We start from the raw sequence: 20,959 nt of genomic DNA, 5'->3' as shown, positions 1-20,959 counted from the left end.
TGCTGCATCTGCTAGTTGTTGCCAAGCAGGTTGCAGGTACTCTGGCATGTTTAATGAGTGCAGTCTCTCACCAGAGAGCCCTTGCCCTCCACTCACCCCCCTTTGTGTGGCCTACAAACTGTGACTCTTCCCTCAGTCTTGGTTGGGCACGTTCTCTGCATCTCTAAGATTTCAGCTGTGGAAGCCTATGTTATAACTTCCTTATAACTGCCTGTCTTTCCTCATTCAGGAAGGGCAGGCAGGGAAAAAAGGGAGGAGTTGCATTGTACATCCAGAATATATATTCTTGTTCTGAGGTCCAAAAGGAGGTGAGAGGAAGGCCCGTTGAAAGTCTCTGGGTGAAGATAAGGAGGGGAAAAACCAGGGGCAATGTCATGGTAGGAGACTACTACAGCCTACCAAATCAGGAGGAGGATGAAGCATGTCCAGAACAAATAACAGAAATACCAAAACACAAGATCTGATAGTAATGGGAGACTTGAACTACCCTGACGTCTCTTGAAAAAGTAACACAAAATGGCCAGTAATTTCATGGAACGTGTTGGGGACAACTTCTTGTTTCAGAAGGTGGAGGAAGTAACTGGGGGACGGTCAGTTTAGACTTGTCTTACTAATGGAGAATTGTGTTGCAAATCTGAAGGTGGACAGCAACTGAGGGGAAAGTGATCATAAAATGGTAGATTTCATGAGCCTAAGGAAAGGATGTAGTGAGAGCAGCTGAATAAGGAAGATGGACTTAAAAAAAAAAAATTCTTTAACCAACTCAGAGAACTGGTAGGTAAGGTTCAATGGGAAGAAACTCTAAGGGTATGTCTTCACTACCCGCCGGATCGGCGGGCAGCAATCGATCCAGCAGGTATCGATCTATTTTGTCTAGTCTAGACACGATAAATCGACCCCCAAGCGCTCTCCCGTCGACTCCTGTACTCCACAGGCAGAGTCGACGGGGGAGCGGTAGCAGTCGACTCACCTTGGTGAAGACACCATGGTAAGTCTATCTAAGTATGTCGACTTCAGCTATGTTACTCACGTAGCTGAAGTTGCGTAACTTAGCTCGATTCCCCCCTTCAGTGTAGACCAGGGCTAAGAGAAAAAGGAGTTCTGGAGAGCTGGTTGTTTCTCAAAGAGTTTGCTGTTGCTCCTTTGATATTGTCAATCTTGATGTGAAGGAAAGATAGGAAGAATAGTAAAAGGCCAATATGACTCCATCAGGAGTTCTTTAATTACCTGAAAAAAAAAAAAAAAAGAAACCTACAAAAAGTGGAAATGTGGACAAATTGCTAAGGATGATTACAAAACAATAACACAAGCATGTAGGGACTAAGCCAGACAGGCTAAGGAACAAAAAGAGTTATACCTAACAAGTGACAAAAGGCAATAGGAAGAGGTTCTATAAACACATTAGGAGCAATGGAAAGATGAAGAAAAGTGTAGACCTCTACTTAGCAGGGAAGGAGAGCAAATAAACAATTTGAAGAAGACTGAGGGGTTTCATCCCTATTTTGCTTCAGTCTTCACTAAAAGAATTAATTATGACCAGATGCTTCACATAATTAATATTAACAACAAGGGGAAGGAAGGCAAGCCAAAATAGAGAAAGATCAGGTTAAAGAACATCTAGATAAATTAGATATATTCAAGTTGGCTGGACCGGATGAAATTTATTCTAGTGTCTGTAAGGAACTCGTAGAAGCAATTTGGAAACCATAAGCAATTATCTTTTGAGAACTCATGGAGCGGAGGGTGAATTCCCAGAGGACAGGAGAAGGCAAATATAGTATCTATCTTTAAAAAGGTGAACGAAGGACTCAGAGAATCAAAGCCAGTCAGCTTAACTTTGATACCTGGAAAATATACTGGAACAAATTATTAAACAATCAGTTTAGACTCAGACTTTAATGCCAGAAGGGACTATCATGATCATGTCGTCTGACCTCATGCACATCCCAGTCCACAGGACCTCACTCACCTGCCCTATGCCCAGTTATTGACTGGGTTATTGAAGTCCTCAAATCTTGATTTAAAGACTTCAAGTTACAGAGAATCGACCGTTTACTCTAGGTCAAACCAGCAAGTGGCCCATGCCCCATGTTGCAGAGGAAGGCCACAGGGTCGTTGCCAATCTGACCTGGGCATTCCTTCACAACCTCAAATATGGTGATCAGTTAGATCCTGAGCATGTGGGCAAGAGCCTCCAGACAGAGACCTGGGAAAGAATTCTCTGTAGTAACCACCAAGCGTCTATTCCGAAGATTTATCTGTTTGGATGCAATGGTTGGGCTCCTCTCTGCTGATTTCCAGAATATTTTAGCCCCTTTTTGACACAGTTATTGTAATCTGTTGGTGCCTGGCTCTCTCCATCATTCTCTCAGTACTGTGGGGTAGAGGGGTTGGTTCATGTGGCACAGAAGTTCCTTGGCCTTCTGAGCAGTGTATCTTGATTGAGAGGGAAGTGAGGCTCCTGCTCTTGTGTACTGAACTCCATCAAGGCCTCACCTGATCACTTGCTCCAGGTTTAATGCCTTGGTTGTCTCCTTCAGGTACGAATGCCTGTGGAGTGAATAATGGAGGCTGCACCCATCTCTGCTTTGCCAGGGTTTCTGACTTTGTTTGTGCATGTCCAGATGAACCAGATGGACGACCCTGCTCCACCGGTGAGTTCAGAGAGGTTCTCTGGGGTAATAGCATCCATATGTGAACCACAGCCAGCACTCCCACCCTGGCCTTTAGCATCTCCTGTTGAGAAGCAGGGTATCTGGGAGGTCTCCAAACCTACAAAAGTCCCTACAATGTAAGTCAAGCAGCTGTGAGCTGCAAATACCTTTCCTACATTGCTTCCTGCTGGAGCAGATGGGCATTGGGTATCTGAGCTCTGTACACAAATTCTTGGTCTCACTATTTAGGAAGTGATCTGTGGTCTAGCAGACTTCTTCATCTGTCTCACAAAACCAGGCTCATATTTCTTTTTCTGTCTATATTGTTTAGTTCCTGGAATGGTCCCCCCTGTTCCTGAAACAACCAGTATGAGCGAGAGGAGCCAGACCTCACCTGGCAGATCAGGCTCTGCAACGACCAAACCCCACACATCCCTGGAAGCAACAGAAGGAAAGTGAGTGACTTTGCAGCTTGCAATCTGGACTTGAGAGTTAAATGCAGGATGTGCATGTCCCTTTCAGCTTCCACCACCTTATCACACCTCCCCAAGGTAGAGTGAGACCATACAAACTCTAGACACCCTGTAAATAGCCACAGAAGACCCTGTCTACGAAGGCAGAGGCCCGCACTAGAGCCCTGCAAATCTGTGGATAACTGAGGACCATTTTTGTAGATTGGATGGTAAATACAAATTTTGTATTCGTGCAGGGCTCTAAATATAGGATCTCAAAGGTGGGGAAGCAGCTGTCTGCAGCTCATAGCCTGTGAGGCTGCTTCCTTCCAGATCCTATATTCCCTCCCCCTGCTCCATACAGAGAAAGGGGCGGTGATAGATCAAGACAGGCAGCAAAATCCCCCAGCTCCTATTGATGCAGTTTAAGCAGCCAAGAAATTTAGGAAACTCCCGACTTCAGTATTGCTATATCAGGTCAGTTGGAGAGGGAGGCAGCTGCTTCTGCAAAGTAAGTTAGGAAGCCATATGAGCTACAGACAGCTGCCTCTTGATCTATCTCCTCTCCTTTCCTCTGTATTTGGCGGGAGGGGGGAGAAAGGGGAGAGGAATACAGGATCTAGAAGGCAAGGAAGCAGCCTCATAGGCTAGGAGCTACAGACAGCTGCTTCCCCACTTTTGAGATCCTGTATACAGTACACTTGCACACAGACACTGCTCCTAAGAGGCACTGAGAGATAGCTGGCTGCTGGTGTGGTTTGCGGATAAAAGACAGAGGGCAGATTGCGGGTCAGATACAAGTTGATTCTTTTGGATGCGGATCCACATTTTTATCTGCGCAGGGCTCTAGCCAGCACTCTTTGGAGCTGGCATGGGCTGCATAGGCCTTGCTGCCCACTTTCAAATGTGCCTGCAAGTGTGATTGGTTGTTCAAGGTGCAGGAATCCTCTTGGCCCTGCCTATGGTACCCTGTGCTTCACATGTATGACTGCTGAACTCTTAACATGGAGAATGATTTCCCATGGGATGGGGGGGTGGGAGCTCCATTGCTTTGATCATTTTAAACTATACTGGGCAGAGCCCTGGAAGCAGCCCTGCCTTGGCCCTGAAGAGATAGCTAGGATGGGACCAAACAGCATGTCTGCAGGTCTTACTTTTATGATTAAATGCATAGAAAGTATTTTCTGCCATTGTCCCTTGGCCCACTTCTCTCCCTGCCCAGCAGGGAGAGCTCTTCCATCGCATATTGGGGTATTAACTGCAAGCAAAGACATACCTCTTTCTCTTTGCTGGGAATAAAAATCCCTGCAGAAAATTTTTTCTCTGCAGGGCTGGCTTTTCTTCTGTTCCTTTCCTAAGAGATTAGCACTATGTAGCCTCAATGTAGAGGGAAGGGGAAGAGTGACTGCTCAGCGCTAATGCCCTTTCTTGAATATGTCCCGTGAACAAGCTGTCCAAAGATCCCAGCTTCACTTGCAGTGCGACAGAAGAGTGTGGAGACTCTAAGACCTACATAGTTAGGTCCAGAGAAACCTCTTTCATCTGGGTAGAAGGGTATACTTGAGCAGGCAAAGGAATCTCTTATCATAATGCCCCTTCTCAAACCCCCAGCTTACCCTCCATTCCCAGCTGCAGCCTGCCCTATCCTGCATGGCTCCATCCATACCCAGATGATGACTGGCCGCTCTGTGCAGCGAGATGATAACTCTGTGTCTTTGTGCCCTTCAGCTGCTCTGACAAAGATATTGGCCAAGGCCTGTGCACCCGGAAGAACGAGGCAGTACTGGCAACCACAGGTGAGTTCTTCTTCCTTACTCTCTGCTAGCTGAACCTTTCTTCCAGATTATGCCAGGGCCTTTCGCTCTAAGGTGTTCAGGACTCAAATGTGACTTTCTTCAATCTCATTCTGAGCAGGACAAGGAGTATCCCAAGGATGAAAATCAGTCATGCTCTCTTTCAGCCCCAAACAGGCTCTTCCCTAGGTGGCCAGAGGAGAGGATTTTAGTCTGAAGGACAGCAGAGTTCCCCAACCCCCACATTCATCACTCAGGCGGAACAAGTTTAGCTCCCAAAGGGTGCTTTCCCCCTCTAGTCTGGTTGGTGAGGAAGACTAACCCAGCCAGGGAGTAAGCTGTGAGCAGAAGGGGGTTAACTTGCCCCTATCTTTGAAAAATAATATCACCCCTACTTCAGAGGTCTTCTCCAGATTCCCTGAAGAGGAGAGAATGGGCTCAAGCTGTGCCAAGATCCACCCTAGAGTTGGGCTGCTAAACCCCAATACATAGGTGTGTACATGTATGCACACACAGCTACACTAGTTTTGAACATATTCCAGTGGCACAGAAAGGGCCTCCTCTCACCCTTGCTATTCTTTTTCAGGAGAAGGGCTGCATGTCACCTACATTATTGGAGGCCTCCTGAGTGTCTTGGTCATTCTGCTGCTTATTGCTGCTCTAATTATATACAGGTATCTGACCCCCACTTCCCATCCTGTCCCCTTCTTCCTTGTTGTTGGTGAATTGAGTCTTTTGGTTGAAGGAGACTTTCAACAAAGGTCCTTCATCGCTGGGGCTACAGGCATCTCATTATCTGGAAACAGTAATAATAACGATTTCATTTTATTTACGAAGACCCCTGGCCCACGTAGACCTTGGGGAGCAGACTGAGGTCTGTTGGGGAGCCCTAAAGTTCTCCTCCTCCTTATAAAGAGCATATGGGAAGAGCCACCCCCTGCACTTGCACCCAGCCCTCCTGCTCCCTGCTCTGCAAAACCCTGTTTAGCTTGATGTTATAGAGAGTCTGGAAAATCATATGCAGGAGCGTGATGGAATTTGTATCACCATGGCATTGGATCTCGTCTAGTACAGAAGTTCTCAAATTTCATTGTATCGCGACCCCCTTCTGACAACAAAAATTACTACATGATCCCAGGACAGGGGACTGAAGCCTGAGCCCACCCAAGCATTGCTGCCCCGGGTTTGGGGGCCAAAGCCCAAGCCTGAGCCGTACCACCAAGGGCTAGGGGGCAAAGTTGAAGCCCAGGCAAAGGGCCTGTAACCTGAGCCCCGCTGCCCATGGCTGCAGCGCTCGGGTTTCAGCTTCAGCCTGGGGCAGTGGGGCTCGGGCTTTGGCACCAGGTTCCAGCAAGTCTAACACCAGCCATGGTGACCTCATTAAAATGGGGTCATGACCCACTTTGGGGTCCCGACCCACAGTTTGAGAAACGCTGGTCTAGTAAATCTGTGCGTTCCAAACGCTTTCAGCCAGCTGCTCTCACAAGCTCTTCCAGAGCGTGACCCTCTCCTAAGGGGCACTTGTTTTGTTCTACTGATCTCTGTCTCTGTAAAGTCCATGACCTGATTCTGCTCTTATGGGTTTTACACTAATATGACTCCATTGCCTAATAGTGAAGTCACCTCTGACTTGTACTGGTGTAAGTGAGAGACAACCCGACTGCCTGGCCCTAGTGCATGGTGGCTGTACAGGCAGCTGAAGGGCACACCTGTACCTGATGAAACAGGCTCTCCTCTGGCTTGAGGGAACAAATAGATCATTGGAGCTTTCTGGTCACTAGGTTGGGGCCTTGTCTGTAGAAACAGACCTTTTGGCAGTGGGACCGTAATTCTCTACTGACAGAATCATAGAAATGTAGGGCTGGAAGGGACCTCAAGGTCATGTAGTCCAGTCCTCTGCACTGAGTCAGGACCAAGTAAACCTAGACAGTCTGTGACAGATGGTTTTTAAGAACAGGTTAGACAAACTCCAATTATGGGGATTCCACAACCTCCTTTGAAAACTTATTCCAGCGCTTAAATATTCGTATAGTTAGAAAGTTTTTCTCACATCTAGCCAAAGTCTCCCTTGCTGCAGATTAAGCCTGTTATTTCTTCACCTACCCTCAGTGGTCATCAGTCACAGTCCTCTTTGTAACGGCCCCTAACATATTTAAAGACTGTTATCAGGTGCCCCTCTCAGTCTTGAGCAAAGAAGACTAAACATACCCAGTTTTTTTAAACCTTTCCTCATTGGTCAGGTTTTGTAAATCATTTATCATTTTTGCTGCTGTCCTCTGGACACACTATAATCTATTCACATGTTTCTTAAAGTGTGGCTCTCAGAACTGGACACAGAACTCCAGATGAGGCCTACCAGTGCCAAGTAGAGCAGAATAATTATCCCATGTCTTACATATGAAACTCCTGTTAATATACTCCAGAAAAATTAGTGTTTTTCACAGCATATCACATTATTGGCTCATATTAAATTAGTGATCCACTATAGCCCGCCCCCTCCCCGCTTTTCAGCAGTACTATCCCCATTTTGTAGTTGTGCACTTAATTTTTCCTTCCTAAATGTAGTACTTTATACTGGTCTTTACTGAATTTCATCTTGTTGATTTCAGTCCAATTTGTCAGTCACTTTGAATTTTAATCTTGTCCTGCAAAGTGCTTGCAACCCCTTCCAGCTTGGTGTCATCCTCAAATTTTATAAGTATACTCTCCACTCCATTATGAGAGTCACTAATTAAAATATTGAATAGTACCAGACCCAGGACAATACCACCTATTTGGGACCCCATTAGATATGTCCCAATAGTCCGACAGTGAATCATTGATAACTACGATTTGAGTACGGTCTTTCAACAAGTTGTATGCTTTATAATAATTTTTATCACATTTCCTTATTTTGCTGATGGGACTATAATGTAGGACTGTGTCAAAAGCCTTACGAAAATCAAGATATATCATGAGTATTGCTTCCCCTCTATTCACTAGACAAGTAACCCTGTCAAAAAGGAAGTTAGTTTGGTTTGGCATGATTTGTTCTTGGCAAATCCATTTTAACTATTCCTTATAACCCTGTTCTCTCCTAATCCAAGTTAGGCTGACTGGTCTATAATTCTCCAGGTGCTCTGTGTTTCTCCTTTTAAAATATAGTTGCTATGTTTCCCCTTCGCCAGTCATCAGGGACCTCACCTGTTCTCCATCAGTTCTCAATGATAATTGGTAAAAGTTCCGAGATTGCTTCAGCTAGTTCCTTAAGGACACTAGGATGAATTTCATCAGGTCTAGCCAATTTGAATACATCTCACTTGTTTAAATATTCTCTAATCTGTTCTCTCTCTATTTTGGCTTGCGTTCCTTCCCCCTTGTTGTTAAATTAATTCTATTAACCTTTTTAGTGAAGACTGAAGCAAAGTAAGCAATACCTCAGCTTTCTAGAGTTCTCTGTTAGTTCTCCTTCACCACTAAGTAGAGGACCTACACTTTCATTTGTCTTTCTCTTGCTCTTAGTGTATTGATAGCTCTTCTTATTGCCTTTTATGTCCCTTGCTAGGTGTAACTCATTTTGTGTCTTAGACTTTCTGACTTTGTCTCTGCATGTTTATGCTATTCTTTTGTACTCCTCCTTGGCAGTTTGTCCATGTTTCCACTTTTTGTAGGTTTCCTTTTTGATTTTCAGGTCATTAAAGGCTCCTAATGGAGATATACTGTCCTCTTACTGGTCTTTCTATCTTTCCTTACCGTCGAGATAGTTTGCTGTTGCTGAGAATTTCTTCCCATGAGGCCTTCTCTACCAGTTCTGAGTTAGTTAAAGTCTGATTTTTTGAAGTCCATCTTCCTTATTCTGCTGTTTTCACTTCTTCCTTTCCTTATAATCGTGAAGTCCATCATTTCATGATCACTTTCACCCAAGTTGCCATACACCTTTAGATTAGCAACCAATTCCTTCCTGTTAAGTTAGCTAGTTTATACTTGATTCTATATCCTTAGTTACTGCCTCCACCTTCTGAAACAAGAAGTTGTCCCCTAACACATTCCAAGAACTTACTGGACATTTTGTGTTACCTTGCCAACAGATATCTGGGTAGTTAGTCTCCCATTACTACCAGGTCATGTGTTTTGGATATTTCTGTTGTTTGTTCTTCCACCTCCTCTTCCTGATTTCTCCTCCTACAGACACAAGAAGTCTAAGTTCACAGACCCTGGCTTGGGGAACCTGACTTACAGTAACCCGTCATACCGGACAGCTACCCAGGAGGTGAAGATCGAAACTATTCCCAAGCCGACCTTGTACAACCAGCTGTGCTATAAGAAGGAGGTAAGAGCTGCTCTTAGAGGCCTCCGGGACCAACTTCTAACTGTCCTAACATTACAAATCTATGTAAATAGTGAAAGTGAATTGTGCTTGGTTCTTGGCAGGTACCTGAACCCTGAGAACATCCCCATCCCCAGAGCTCTCCAAAATCTGTCCCAGGAAGATCCCTGGGATGGGTGAGGGCAGCTGCAGTAAGCTACCAAGCAAGACTCACAGGGCTTAACTAGCACATCTCTCAGTTCCTCATTGTTTCCCACTTGCGCAGACCTGCCTTAGGCTCCAACTTACCCCCTATTCCTGTAGTCTCCTGTGTCCCTCTTACAGTGTTGCTGGCCACCAGGCTGTTGGGTTTAAAGGGAAAATTCTACCTTTGGACCCATGTTCCTTGGCTGAGTCCTGTCCTTCCCCACTGACCCTAACACTGCCCTGGGCAGTCACGGATAGAACCAGGAAGAGTCTGGCTTGAAGGGACACAGCTCTTGTCTATGCACCATGTGGAGGGGCAGGGTGGAGAGAAGAACTGAAAATCCTGATGACTAGGACATTGGTATGGGCCCCATATAGAGCTGTATCTATTTTTATCGTGTAGCACTTAGTTTCTCCTCTTTGTTTCCTCAGCAACTTTCTCATCCCCCTGATAGCTTCTCATCTTTCTTCTTCTGATTTCTGCTCACATCCTCACGTCAGGTATCACTGCTCTGTTTGTATATGTGTGAGTGACCCCCATCTCCTTCACTCCTGCAGCACTGAAAGGCTCTAACACTGTCATGTACAAATTGCTGCTCGGCTGGCTTTCCCATGTGTCTGTGTTTGTGCCTTTGAACTAGCTCAACTAAACTCCCTGGGCTGGGGATGCACAGGGCATTTTCTCGCACTGGTCTTTTGGTTGTGCGGCTAAGGGTTTGCAGTTTATGCTACTTAAAGAAAATAACTTATCTGGGGGAGTTTATGATTCTTGTAGACCCTGGAGATGGATAAGGCCTGTTATACCATTGACTTCCTTTCCCAGGGGCCAGGATAGGATTGTTCCATATAGGACAATTTTTAGTGGTTTTGTTTGAAATGCCCCAAGAAATAGATCCCTCAATCTTTCCTCTGTATTTCACAGCCTCCAATACTCCATTGTCAGAATGGTTTCCCTGAGATTCACTCTAAACCTTTCCCATTTTTTTCTTGGTCTCATTACTTAGATATACCCACATGTGTCACACACATAATTCTTCTCTCCTCTGGGGGGGGCGGGTTTACAAACACCTATGAGATGTCTACCCCCATGCCTCTTCAGTCATCACTGAGCCAAGCTAGACAGAATTCACTCTTAATCTCTGCTCATAACTTTGTCCCTCTAGCCCTCTGATAATGTCTGTTGTTCTCTATACTTCCTCTGTTATTTTCACTGCAGTGAGGTGCTCAAACCCAACACAGTAGACCAGGTGGGCTGTCTCAAGATGTGTATAAAGGGCAACTTGCTCCTCCCTGCTCTGGGATATAAAGCCACTGCATATGCAGCTCCCAAACTGATTAACCTTTTTAGCAGCCTTGTCCCATTGCAAACTCCTACCTGATTTCCTGCCTACTTCTGCCCTTTAGTCTCTCTTGGCTGTTCCTGCTTCCCAGGTTTCTCCTTCCTATTCAGGCTCTGGTATTATTCCTGCCCCCAAATGGCATTGACTCCATTTGTCCAAGTGAAGCAGAAGAGCCATCTTCCCTCACCTTTTTCCATGGATTGAAGGAGCCTGGAGATTTGGAATGGGTATTCCTTTGGGGAGGGCTTGGGTGTGCTGGGCTGAGCATTGTGAGGGGGAAGACTAGAATGGTCTCTGCTGCCCTGATGGCAGCAGCCAGTTACTCTTTTCATTGAGGGCCATCCCTTTGCTTGCTTCTTTGCCTGTCTCATTCCAGCCGCTGCTTTGTTCTTTGGCTAGAAGTGACTGATGCTCTGTGGGTATTTTTATTCTGTTGTCTCCCCGCTAGGCTGGTCATGATCATTGCTACACCAAGGAAAAGATCAAGATTGTGGAAGGAATATGCCTCTTGTCCGGTGACGAGTCTGAGTGGGATGACCTCAAGCAGATACGGAGCTCCCGGGGAGGGATACTCCGGGACCACGTCTGCATGAAGACTGACACTGTCTCTATCCAGGCCAGCTCTGGCTCACTGGATGACACCGAAACTGAGCAGCTGCTGCAGGAGGAGCAGTCTGAGTGCAGCAGTGTCAACACGGCAGCAGCCACCCCGGAACGGCGCGGCTCACTCCCAGACACAGGTTGGAAACACCAATGCAAGCCCTCCACGGAGAGTGAGGTCTAAAGCATGCACTACCTTGGAGATGCCCAGCTCCTCCTCAGCCCCTGCTCTATATGAATGAGACAGGACTCATTTTGTCATGCAGGGAGAAGCCCAGAGACAAGCCTTCCTGTTGCAAGGAGCCCAGAGACTGACTGCCTTTCAGCAAGGAGCTGGGGCCAGACTGTTCCCTCATGGCAGGGGGGAATGGACCCCAGAGACCCTTTTGGCTCATTCTCACTGTTTTGTGGTTTATTTATATGTTCCCTTTTCCTGGAAGCTGCCATGGTAACTTCTGCAGTGACTCCTCTGGGCTGAGTCTAATTCAGATTCTGTCCCCTCTGGCAATCTGCGAGTTCTGCACTGTCAAGCTCACAATTCATGCCTCTGGGAGAGCAGAGCTCCTCCACTGCCAGCTTCTCATCAGGCTCAGCACCTCTTGCCCGATTCATTCAGAGGCCAGCTCTGCTCTCTCTACTTTGGGGAATTGGTGGAGGGCTGAAAGAGGGGACAGTGTAGCAGCAGGTCACTTCTAAGGGGATAAAGAGAGCAACCACAGCTGCTATGTTTCTTGTGATTGATGTCATTAGAATGTCACTGCCACTTTCCCCACCTTCTGGCACATCTCTACAGGAGTGGTGAAGCTTGGTGCTGGAGCACTGTGTCTGTTGCTGGCAATGGACACTGCTCCTATTCACCTTGTTGCTATCACCCACTTCAAAAAGCAACTGAATGCAGATAGGACTCTCCTAACTGCTTTCAGTGTACAGTGGAGTTAGAGCTGCCATATCGGGGGACAGAATATATTTTTACTGCTCTTAGCTTCACAGGCCTACTGCGAGGAAACTCAGCTCAGAGGGAGAGAGTCTGGAGTGTATTCCTTCTTTTACATCATCAACAAAGCTGTTTATAAAGTTCCCATCAGAAGGCCAGCCAGTTACACTTGTGCAAACCTATGGAAGACCATGGGCCTGACTAGATGTCACTGAGGATCTGTTGTGGCTGGTAGAACCTTTTTTTTACTAGTGGCGTGTGAAGTGGGATGATTGGGGAAACCATTCTATTAGTAAACTGAGCCCATTTGACATGGAATCGGAGAAATAACCATGGCGCTCTAGGGGCCATTTTTGAATAGTCACTTATCAACTAGAAGTTGTGCTTTAAGCTCCATTTTTTTTACTGGCAAATAATTCTTCTTGCAGAGGTCTCTATTCTTCCCCTTAGCTGTATGGGGACCCAGTTCTATTCTGGCTCTGCAGCCTATGAGGCCTTTCACTTATACCTGGCTCCTATACACAGTGCATGGTGGGTTTCTTGCTGGGCCCTGGTAGCTTTGGGGTGTGCTTGGGCCTGGGTGCTGACTGGTGTCCATGCATGACATTGGCAATAGGCATCCATGTGGAATAGGGCTCATGGGAACCCAAAGACAAACCACATTTGAACTAGTCTCTGCAAATCCTCATTTTTTAGGAGGGAAGGGGAGAGCAGGGAAGGCAGGGGGTGGAAAACCCACACACCTAATTATCTGAGCTTCAAGAGAGACATCCCTGGCAGCCTTTGAAGCTTTAGCTCCTTCTGGGCCCAAAGCTCTTCTTTTAATATTCTCTTGACTTGCCACATCTAAAGGAAAAAAACCTCTTCCCCTTCCAAAAGAGGGTTTAGTCCCCACATTTCCTTCATAGGAATTTTATCTAAGGTAAAGAATAAAATCCCAAGCTAGGTGTTTGGAAACAGAACTGTCCCAAGGAGTGATCCCCTGAGATAATCCCAGCCTTGCCTCCTGCTGTGAAAAGGCCATGTGCATTCCCATCCAGGGTGTAGGGAGGACCTAGCTGGTGCTAGGGGTGCTTCATGGAGTGGTGATTTGGATTCAGTGGGGAGAAAAAGCAGCAGGAGCCAGAGCTTTGCCATTTCACTAACATGGACTTGGGCTAGCCAGGCTGCAACACACAGGGGCAAGAGCAAGGGCTCAAATGTAGGAGGAAGACCCCAGTTGGGAGGGAGCCTGTGTGTAGGGTAGTGGAAGCAGGGTGGGGAACTAGCCTGTGTGGGAAAAGGCTCTAACATCCTGGGAGAACAGCCCTACCTCTCTTCTCTCCTGATGAGTTATGTGAATGCATCACTCTGCACTACACATTAAACATCCAGGTGTGTGGGGAAGAGGGACTGGAAACACCCACCCATTCCCCTCAGTGGGGACGCAGTGGACCTATGGAAATAATAGCTGCGTGAGTTGAGAATGCAGAACAGAAGGAAAAGCTCAATCAGTCTTTCCAACAGCTACTGGTGTTCAAACTCTCTCTGAAACTATGCACATTCCTACTCCTAGGTAGGAAACCTGTACATTCCAGCCCCAAGACCATTCACAGCTACCCTCCAAACTTCCCCAGTCCCTTCCCCTCCAACCCCAACAGAGATCATATGTCTGCTACGCTGGGGAGATGAAGCAGTGAAATCTCCTACAGCCCTAGTTCAACTACTGGTGTGAGCGGACATAAGATCCCCCAATGTGAGCAAACAGCCCTTGTGAGATGCTGCCTCGGGGGTGCATTGCATTTCCCTGTTCTGGGGAGGAAAAGGCCTTACTTGCATGAGGGCTATACAGAATGTAGAAAGGGCAGAACTGGGGGATGATCTCTTGAGCACTGATTTGCTATGTAAAAAGCAAACTTCTCTCTCCTGTTTGTCCTGAGCTAATGGCAGTGATTCCCCTGCATTCTTGTGTAATGATTTTAACGTTACTCACTGGAGAGATTGGACTTTCTGGAGTTATTTAACCACTATGTTCAGTATTTTAGGAGTTGATAATTTAATATAAATTTAGCTTTTCTTAATCACTCTGCTTGGCTTTGAGTTGTGAATCATGCATGTTATACTGGCTCCCTTTGGAGAATGAGGAGCTCCAGGCCTTGTTTGCATAGAACCTCATCTCTGCTCACTGAGCACCGCAGCTGGAGGGATTGAGAAGATGAAAATGGAAGCAGTGTTCTGTGGATAATCCAGCTGACTGTGACACACACATTCTTCAGCAGTGAAGCCTGATCTAAGGCCCACTGCCAAGAAAGAGACAACTGTGGCTCAAATGCAGTGAGCTCACATTCTTCCTTCACTCTGTTTGACATGGCAACAGGGGCTAGTAGCCTAGTCTTTCTGAAGAACATTGTGACCAAATTGTTGTAAGCCATATATGGATAGTGTTGCCTTTTCTATGACTGCTGTAGGAATCCTCTCTTCAGTGGTGCCTTTGCTTAATGCAGTGTGATGCTTTAAAGTCATTCTTGGTGGTAGGGGGTGTGTAGTGGCAGAGTTGTAAACAGAATCCAAGTCTCCAGACATGTCTCCCTGCTCTAACCACGAGACAGGATTGACTCACCCACAGTTCACTGAGAGAAGTGGGATTTGGACCTTTTGATTTTAGTAATATTTTAAAACTGAAAGAGGAGGACAATCAAGCTTCTCTATGCAGAGATCCATCTCTGTATCACCCCCAATATGGTATTCAGGCAACACGAGCAGAGAAAGCTGGTCTTCCACAGCAGACCACACCAAGATAATTCAGTGTGGGCATAGCACCCGGTTGCTCCTGAGCACTCACCTTTTTATTTTTTAAATGCCGCAGTGATACTTGTGTTTGGGTATATGTGCTCCAATTTCTGAAACAAGTTATCTCTACTGCCAAGACAGAGAGCCAGGCCCAATTCAAACTCACTTCCTAATCTGGCAGGGTTTGGGAACTATGCACAGAATGTACAAACTCCTGGGAAGGGTGGGAAGACAAAACCTCCTGTCACAGGTGGAGGAGTTACTGCAGCATAAGGAAGCCTGAAAGGAGATCCACTCCTCTGACAAAAGGAGGGTAGACTGAAGGGCAGTAGAGCTAAAGGGGAGTCAACTATTCTGAAGGTACCTGACAGATGATCCTGAAAGGGGGAATACAGAAGCCACCAACTGCATAACAAAATCAATGGAGTGATGAACGGCCTGAGCTGGGACGGCCATGAAACTCCAAAACACATGCAGGGGACAGTGAGGGAGCCTGGCCCAGGAGGATTGATTTTCTCTTAAGCATAGGGTGGGAAGTAAGATTCATTCTTGGGAAGAAGGCTGAATAATTGCAACACACTGAATTCCCTTTTGTTATAACGTCAGTGAGTAACAAGTCACTTTCTATTCTGATTCAGCATATGTATGCTTTTTCCTCTGCAAAACATTCATAGAGAGTTTCAGCCCCTAGTATCTTGGACTCTGCCCTCAGAGGTTTTATTTTTTCTGTAAGTTCCCATAAGGTGGGCTGTTCAAGAGTTTGGATTTGTCCTGGGGAGACTCCAGAGGTGTATGTGTGTATCACACCTCACACATGTACTCAATTAGATCAATAGGACAAATTGCAGTCTGTTTCCTCATTTTACATTTCTATTTTCTTAGAACAAAACAAATAGGGAAGTTAAATGCAAAAATTGTAAATTAATTTAATCTTAGGGTTATGGCTTTGAACAGTAGGAAGTCATAGAAGATTAGAGTTGGAAGAGACCTCAGGAACATATCTAGTCCAATCCCCCGCTCAAAGCAGGACCAACCCCAACTAAATCGTAAAAACATAAGAATGACCATACTGGGTCAGACCAAAGGTCCACCCAGCCCAGTATCCTGTCTACCGACAGTGGCCAAGCCAGGAGCCCCAGAGGGAGTGAACCTAACAGGTAATGATCAAGTGATCTCTCCTGCCATCTATCTCCACCCTCTGACAAAGAGGCTAGGGACACCATTCCTTACCCATCCTGGTTAATAGCCATTAATGGACTTAACCTCCATTAATTTATCCAGTTCTCTTCTAAACCCTCTTATAGTCCTAGCCTTCACAACCTCCTCAGGCAAGGAGTTCCACAGGTTGACTGTGCGCTGAGTGAAGAACAACTTCCTTTTATTTGTTTCAAACCTGCTGCCCATCAATTTCATTTGGTGGCCCTAGTTCTTGTATTATGGGAACAAGCAGATAACTTTTCCTTATTTACTTTCTCCACACCACTCATGATTTTATCTACGTCTATCATATTCCCCCTTAGTCTCCTCTTTTCCAAGCTGAAAAGTCCTAGCCTCTTTAATCTCTCCTCCTATGGGACCTGTTCCAAACCCCTAATCATTTTAGTTACCCTTTTCTGAACCTTTTCCAATGCCAGTATATCTTTTTTGAGATGAGGGGACCACATCTGTATGCAGTATTCAAGATGTGGGCATACCATGGATTTATATAAGGCAATAAGATATTCTCTGTCTTATTCTCTATCCCTTTTTAAATGATTCCTAACATTCCGTTTGCTTTTTTGACTACTGCTGCACACTGCATGGACATCTTCAGAGAACTATCCACGATGACTCCAAGATCTTTCTCCTAATTAGTTGTAGCTAAACTAGCCCCCATCATATTGTATATATAGTTGGGGTTATTTTTTCCAATGTGTATTACTTTACATTTATTCACACTGGAAAAAATAAAATAAATCATCCCAGCCAAGGTTTTGTCAAGCTGGGCCTTAAAAACTAAGGATGGAGGTTCCACCACCACCTCCCTAGGTAACGCATTCTGGTGCTTCACCACCCTCCTAGTGAAATAGTTTTTCCTAATATCTAACCTACCTCTCTCTCTCCCCCACTGCAACATGAGACCATTGCTCCTTGTTCTGTCATCTGCCACCACTGAGAACAGCCTAGCTCCATCCTCTTTGGAACCCCCTTCAAGTAGTTGAAGGCTGCTATTAAATCCCCCCTCACTGTTCTCTTCTGTAGATTAAAATAAGACCAGTTCCCTCAGTCACGTGCCCCAGCCCCCTAATCATTTTCATTGCCCTGTGCTGGACTCTCTCCAATTTGTCCACATCCTTTCTGTAGTGGGGGGCCCAAAACTGGACACAATACTCCAGATGTGGCCTCATCGGTACCAAATAGAGGGGAATTATCACTTCCCTGGATCTGCTGGCAATGCTCCTACTAATGCAGCCCAATATGCCGTTTGCCTTCTTGGCAACAAGGGCACACTGCTGACTCATATCCAGCTTCTTGTCCACTGTAATCCCCAGGTCCTTTTCTGCAGAACTGCTGCTTACCCAGTTGGTCCACAGCCTGTAGCAGTGTATGGGATTCTTCCATCCTAAGTGCAGGACTCTGCACTTGTCCTTGTTGAACGTTATCAGATTTCTTTTGCCCCAGTCCTCCAATTTATCTAGGTCACTCTGGACCCTATCCTTACCTTCCACCATATCTACATCTCCTCCCATCTTAGCGTCATCCATGAAGTTGATGAGGGTGCAATCCATCCTATCATCCAGATGATAGGCACCAATGACTTCTGGTGCCAGTGGGTCCTCGACCCCCCTTCTACCCCTAGCCCATTCCAACCCCTTCTCCAAAGTCCCTGCCCCAACTCCGTTCCCTCCTTGCCCCTATTGGACTCCTTCCCCCAATCCCCGGCCCCTCCCCTGAGCGCCCCATGTTCCCACTCCTCCCCCCTCCCTCCGAGAGCTTGCTACAGCTGTTTGGCGGTGGCAAGCGCTGGGAGGAGGCGGAGGTGAGGTGAGGCGAGGCGGGAGGCTGGGGAGGAAGCTTGGCTGCCAGTGGGTACAGAGCACCCACTAATTTTTCCCCGTGGGTGCTCCAGCCCTAGAGCACCTACGGAGTCGGCGCCTACGATCCAGCTCATTAATGAAGATGTTGAACAAAATTGACCCCTGGGGCACTCCACTTGATACCGGCTGCCAATATTGAGATAGATATTGAGCCGTTGATCACTACCCATTGGGCCCAATGATCTAGCCAGTTTTTTATCCACCTTCTAGTCCATTCATCCAATCCATACCTTTTTAACTTGCTGGCAAGAATACTGTGGGAGACTGTATCAAAAGCTTTGCTAAAGTCAAGATATATCATGTCCACTGCTTTTCCCCATAGCCACAGTGCCAGTTATCTCATCATAGAAGGCAATCAGGTTGGTCACAGTACAGAAGGCTCATCACAATACTAACTTGTCACATTGCATAGTAGTACGTATATCTTAAGGCCTCATTTAACAGACCTAACTACTACTCAAGTATATGCTGCTCTAATATCCTCGGATAGGTACAGTAGAACCTAGACTGACTAAAAAGAGTTTCAGTCCAAGGATGGCTGCCAGCATGAAATGTGGCCACATAAACATGTGGGGCAGTTTAGTTCCTATGGGAACATTAACTGGTGCATTTCTTGACTTAGGAACATCTAAACTCCTACCATAACCATTTCCATTAACCTAGATGTTTGCATTTAATACTGGAATGCAATTGAAAAGCCACTTCTCCTTTACAACAATATTAGGCTCCCCCATGAGACAAGAGATTGGGCCTTAGATGCCTGAACACCGCACTGTGGAGTACAGTATAAACACCTAGATCTGTTGACTTCTCTGTCTAGGAATTTATACTGTGGTTGACACAGTGATAGCTGAGCACCTCTCCTGAAAAGTAAATGCAAAAAGAAAAATCCTTTTCAACTCTGCCAACAGCAACAAGGTTAAAATTCTGTATATTTTTATATATACAAAATGTAAGGATGCTGATGTTTGAGAGGGTTGTTTTGAGAAAACTAAGTTAAAGTCCACCCTCCTTTTGTCAGAGGAATGGATCTCCTTTCAGGCTTCCTTATGCTGCAGTAACTCCTTCACCTCTGACAAGAGGTTCTATCTTCCCACCCTTCCCAGGAGTTAGGTGCATTCTGTGCATAATTCCCAAAGCCTGCCAGGTTAGGAAATGAGTTTGAATTGGGCCTGGCTCTCTGTTTCGGCAGTAAAAAGAACTTGTTTCAGAAATTGGAGCCAGAGGCAAGTGCTACTGTAACATTAAAAAATAAAAAGGTGAGGACTCAGACACACCCAGCTGCCATGCCGGCACTGAATTACCTGGTTGTGGTCTGCTTTGGAAGACAAGCCTTCTCTACAGTTAGTTCCACCTGCAGCAAGGTTAGTGGTCATTCTTATTTACTCAAGCAGTAAATTCCAGTCTTGATCCATCTTCTGTGAAAGTTCTGTCTCCTGCAGACATAAGTCTTCCTCATTTGTTGACTGGTTCATTTTATAGATTTGTTTGGTTTTTGACTGTTTTCCTCATAAGTAATAGCAAAGTATGTGCATCATCACTGAACATATCACTCTGCTATCCAAGGTCAGAAATTTAAATCCCTGGCCCTTCACTACGATACTCCCTGCCATTTGCATCCCACATCTACCTTCCATGGATTCTTTTCAGTACCAGTCTCCAGGAACTGGTATGTTTAAAGGAGAGAGGAATTAGTTACTTTTTGTATTTTCCTTGCTTATGCTTCAGATGTTGTTTTCCTTATAGGCTTTGTATCTTTATTGTCTAAGCAATAATGTATTGTATGGTAGACAGACAGACCATGAGGGTTAATGAGTGGCTGGAGAAACTAAAAGCCCCAGGTGAAACTATAATTACTTTTTCATCACTTTAGATAGGAATTGCTCTACTAGTTCAGACCAAAAAGAAAAGGAGTACTTGTGGCACCTTAGAGACTAACCAATTTATTTGAGCATGAGCTTTCGTGAGCTACAGCTCACTTCATCAGATGCATGCCGTGGAAACTGCAGCAGACTTTATATACACAGAGAATATGAAAAAATACCTCCTCCCACCCCACTGTCCTGCTGGTAATAGCTTATCTAAAGTGATCATCAGGTGGGCCATTTCCAGCACAAATCCAGGTTTTCTCACCCTCCACCCCACCCCCACCCCCCACAAATTCACTCTCTTGCTGGTGATAGCCCCTCCAAAGTGACAACTCTTTACACAATGTGCATGACAATCAAGTCGGGCCATTTCCTGCACAAATCCAGGTTCTCTCACCCCCTCACTCCCCTCCCAAAAACCACACACACAAACTCACTCTCCTGCTGGTAATAGCTCATCCAAAGTGACCACTCTCCCTACAATGTGCATAATTAAGGTGGGCCATTTCGACCAGTGGTCCAACAAGTCCAGTATCTTGTCTCAGTCAGAGGAAAACTTATGAAAACATGAAGTGGACAATTACAAAATTATTTTTAGTGGAAGCTTTTTCTTCACCAACCAGTTAATTAGCACCTCAGGCCCCTCCTGAAGCAGGCAGTCCATGTGTCCCCTGTGGAGGTTTATCATCTCTAATGTAACTATGGGTGTTCAGTGGTCATCGAACTAGCAAAGATTTCTTCAAGCCTGCCAAACTCCTGACGGGTTTTCGCGGCAGTGAGTTCCGCAGGCCAATCACGTGTCCGATATAAAGTATCATTTCAAATTAGTGTCACGTGTTGCCTTCCCGGCGCAGCGCGCAGCGCCTCCTCCCCCCTCCGTCAAGCCAGCGGCGAGAGGCGCAGCCCGGCTCCTTGTTCCCCACCCTGGCGCCTTCCTCACGTTGCCCGACTCACTCGGCTGGCGCGGGCTCCCTAGCAGG

At 46.0% G+C, this 20,959-nt stretch overlaps 1 protein-coding gene across 3 annotated transcripts in view; it reads left to right on the top strand.

The window, feature by feature from the left end:
• LRP4 (LDL receptor related protein 4) overlaps positions 1–14,328 on the top strand; it is a 104,906-nt gene extending 90,578 nt beyond the window's left edge. For all 3 annotated transcript variants that reach the window (XM_084630489.1, XM_084630488.1, XM_084630487.1), the window contains 6 exons: positions 2,541–2,654; positions 2,986–3,109; positions 4,835–4,902; positions 5,486–5,573; positions 9,067–9,208; positions 11,180–14,328. In XM_084630489.1, coding sequence (XP_084486615.1) covers positions 2,541–2,654; positions 2,986–3,109; positions 4,835–4,902; positions 5,486–5,573; positions 9,067–9,208; positions 11,180–11,515 — 872 coding nt within the window. In that variant the 3' untranslated portion in view covers positions 11,516–14,328. The remainder of the gene's footprint in view (positions 1–2,540; positions 2,655–2,985; positions 3,110–4,834; positions 4,903–5,485; positions 5,574–9,066; positions 9,209–11,179) is intronic.
• Positions 14,329–20,959: the final 6,631 nt, after the last annotated feature.

This window comes from Lepidochelys olivacea, assembly GCF_965140295.1.
Source record: "Lepidochelys olivacea isolate rLepOli2 genome assembly, chromosome: 6".
NCBI classification, from domain to species: domain Eukaryota; kingdom Metazoa; phylum Chordata; order Testudines; family Cheloniidae; genus Lepidochelys; species Lepidochelys olivacea.
The sequence above is the reverse complement of the archived record's forward strand: the minus strand, read 5'-3'. Positions and strand labels throughout refer to the sequence as shown.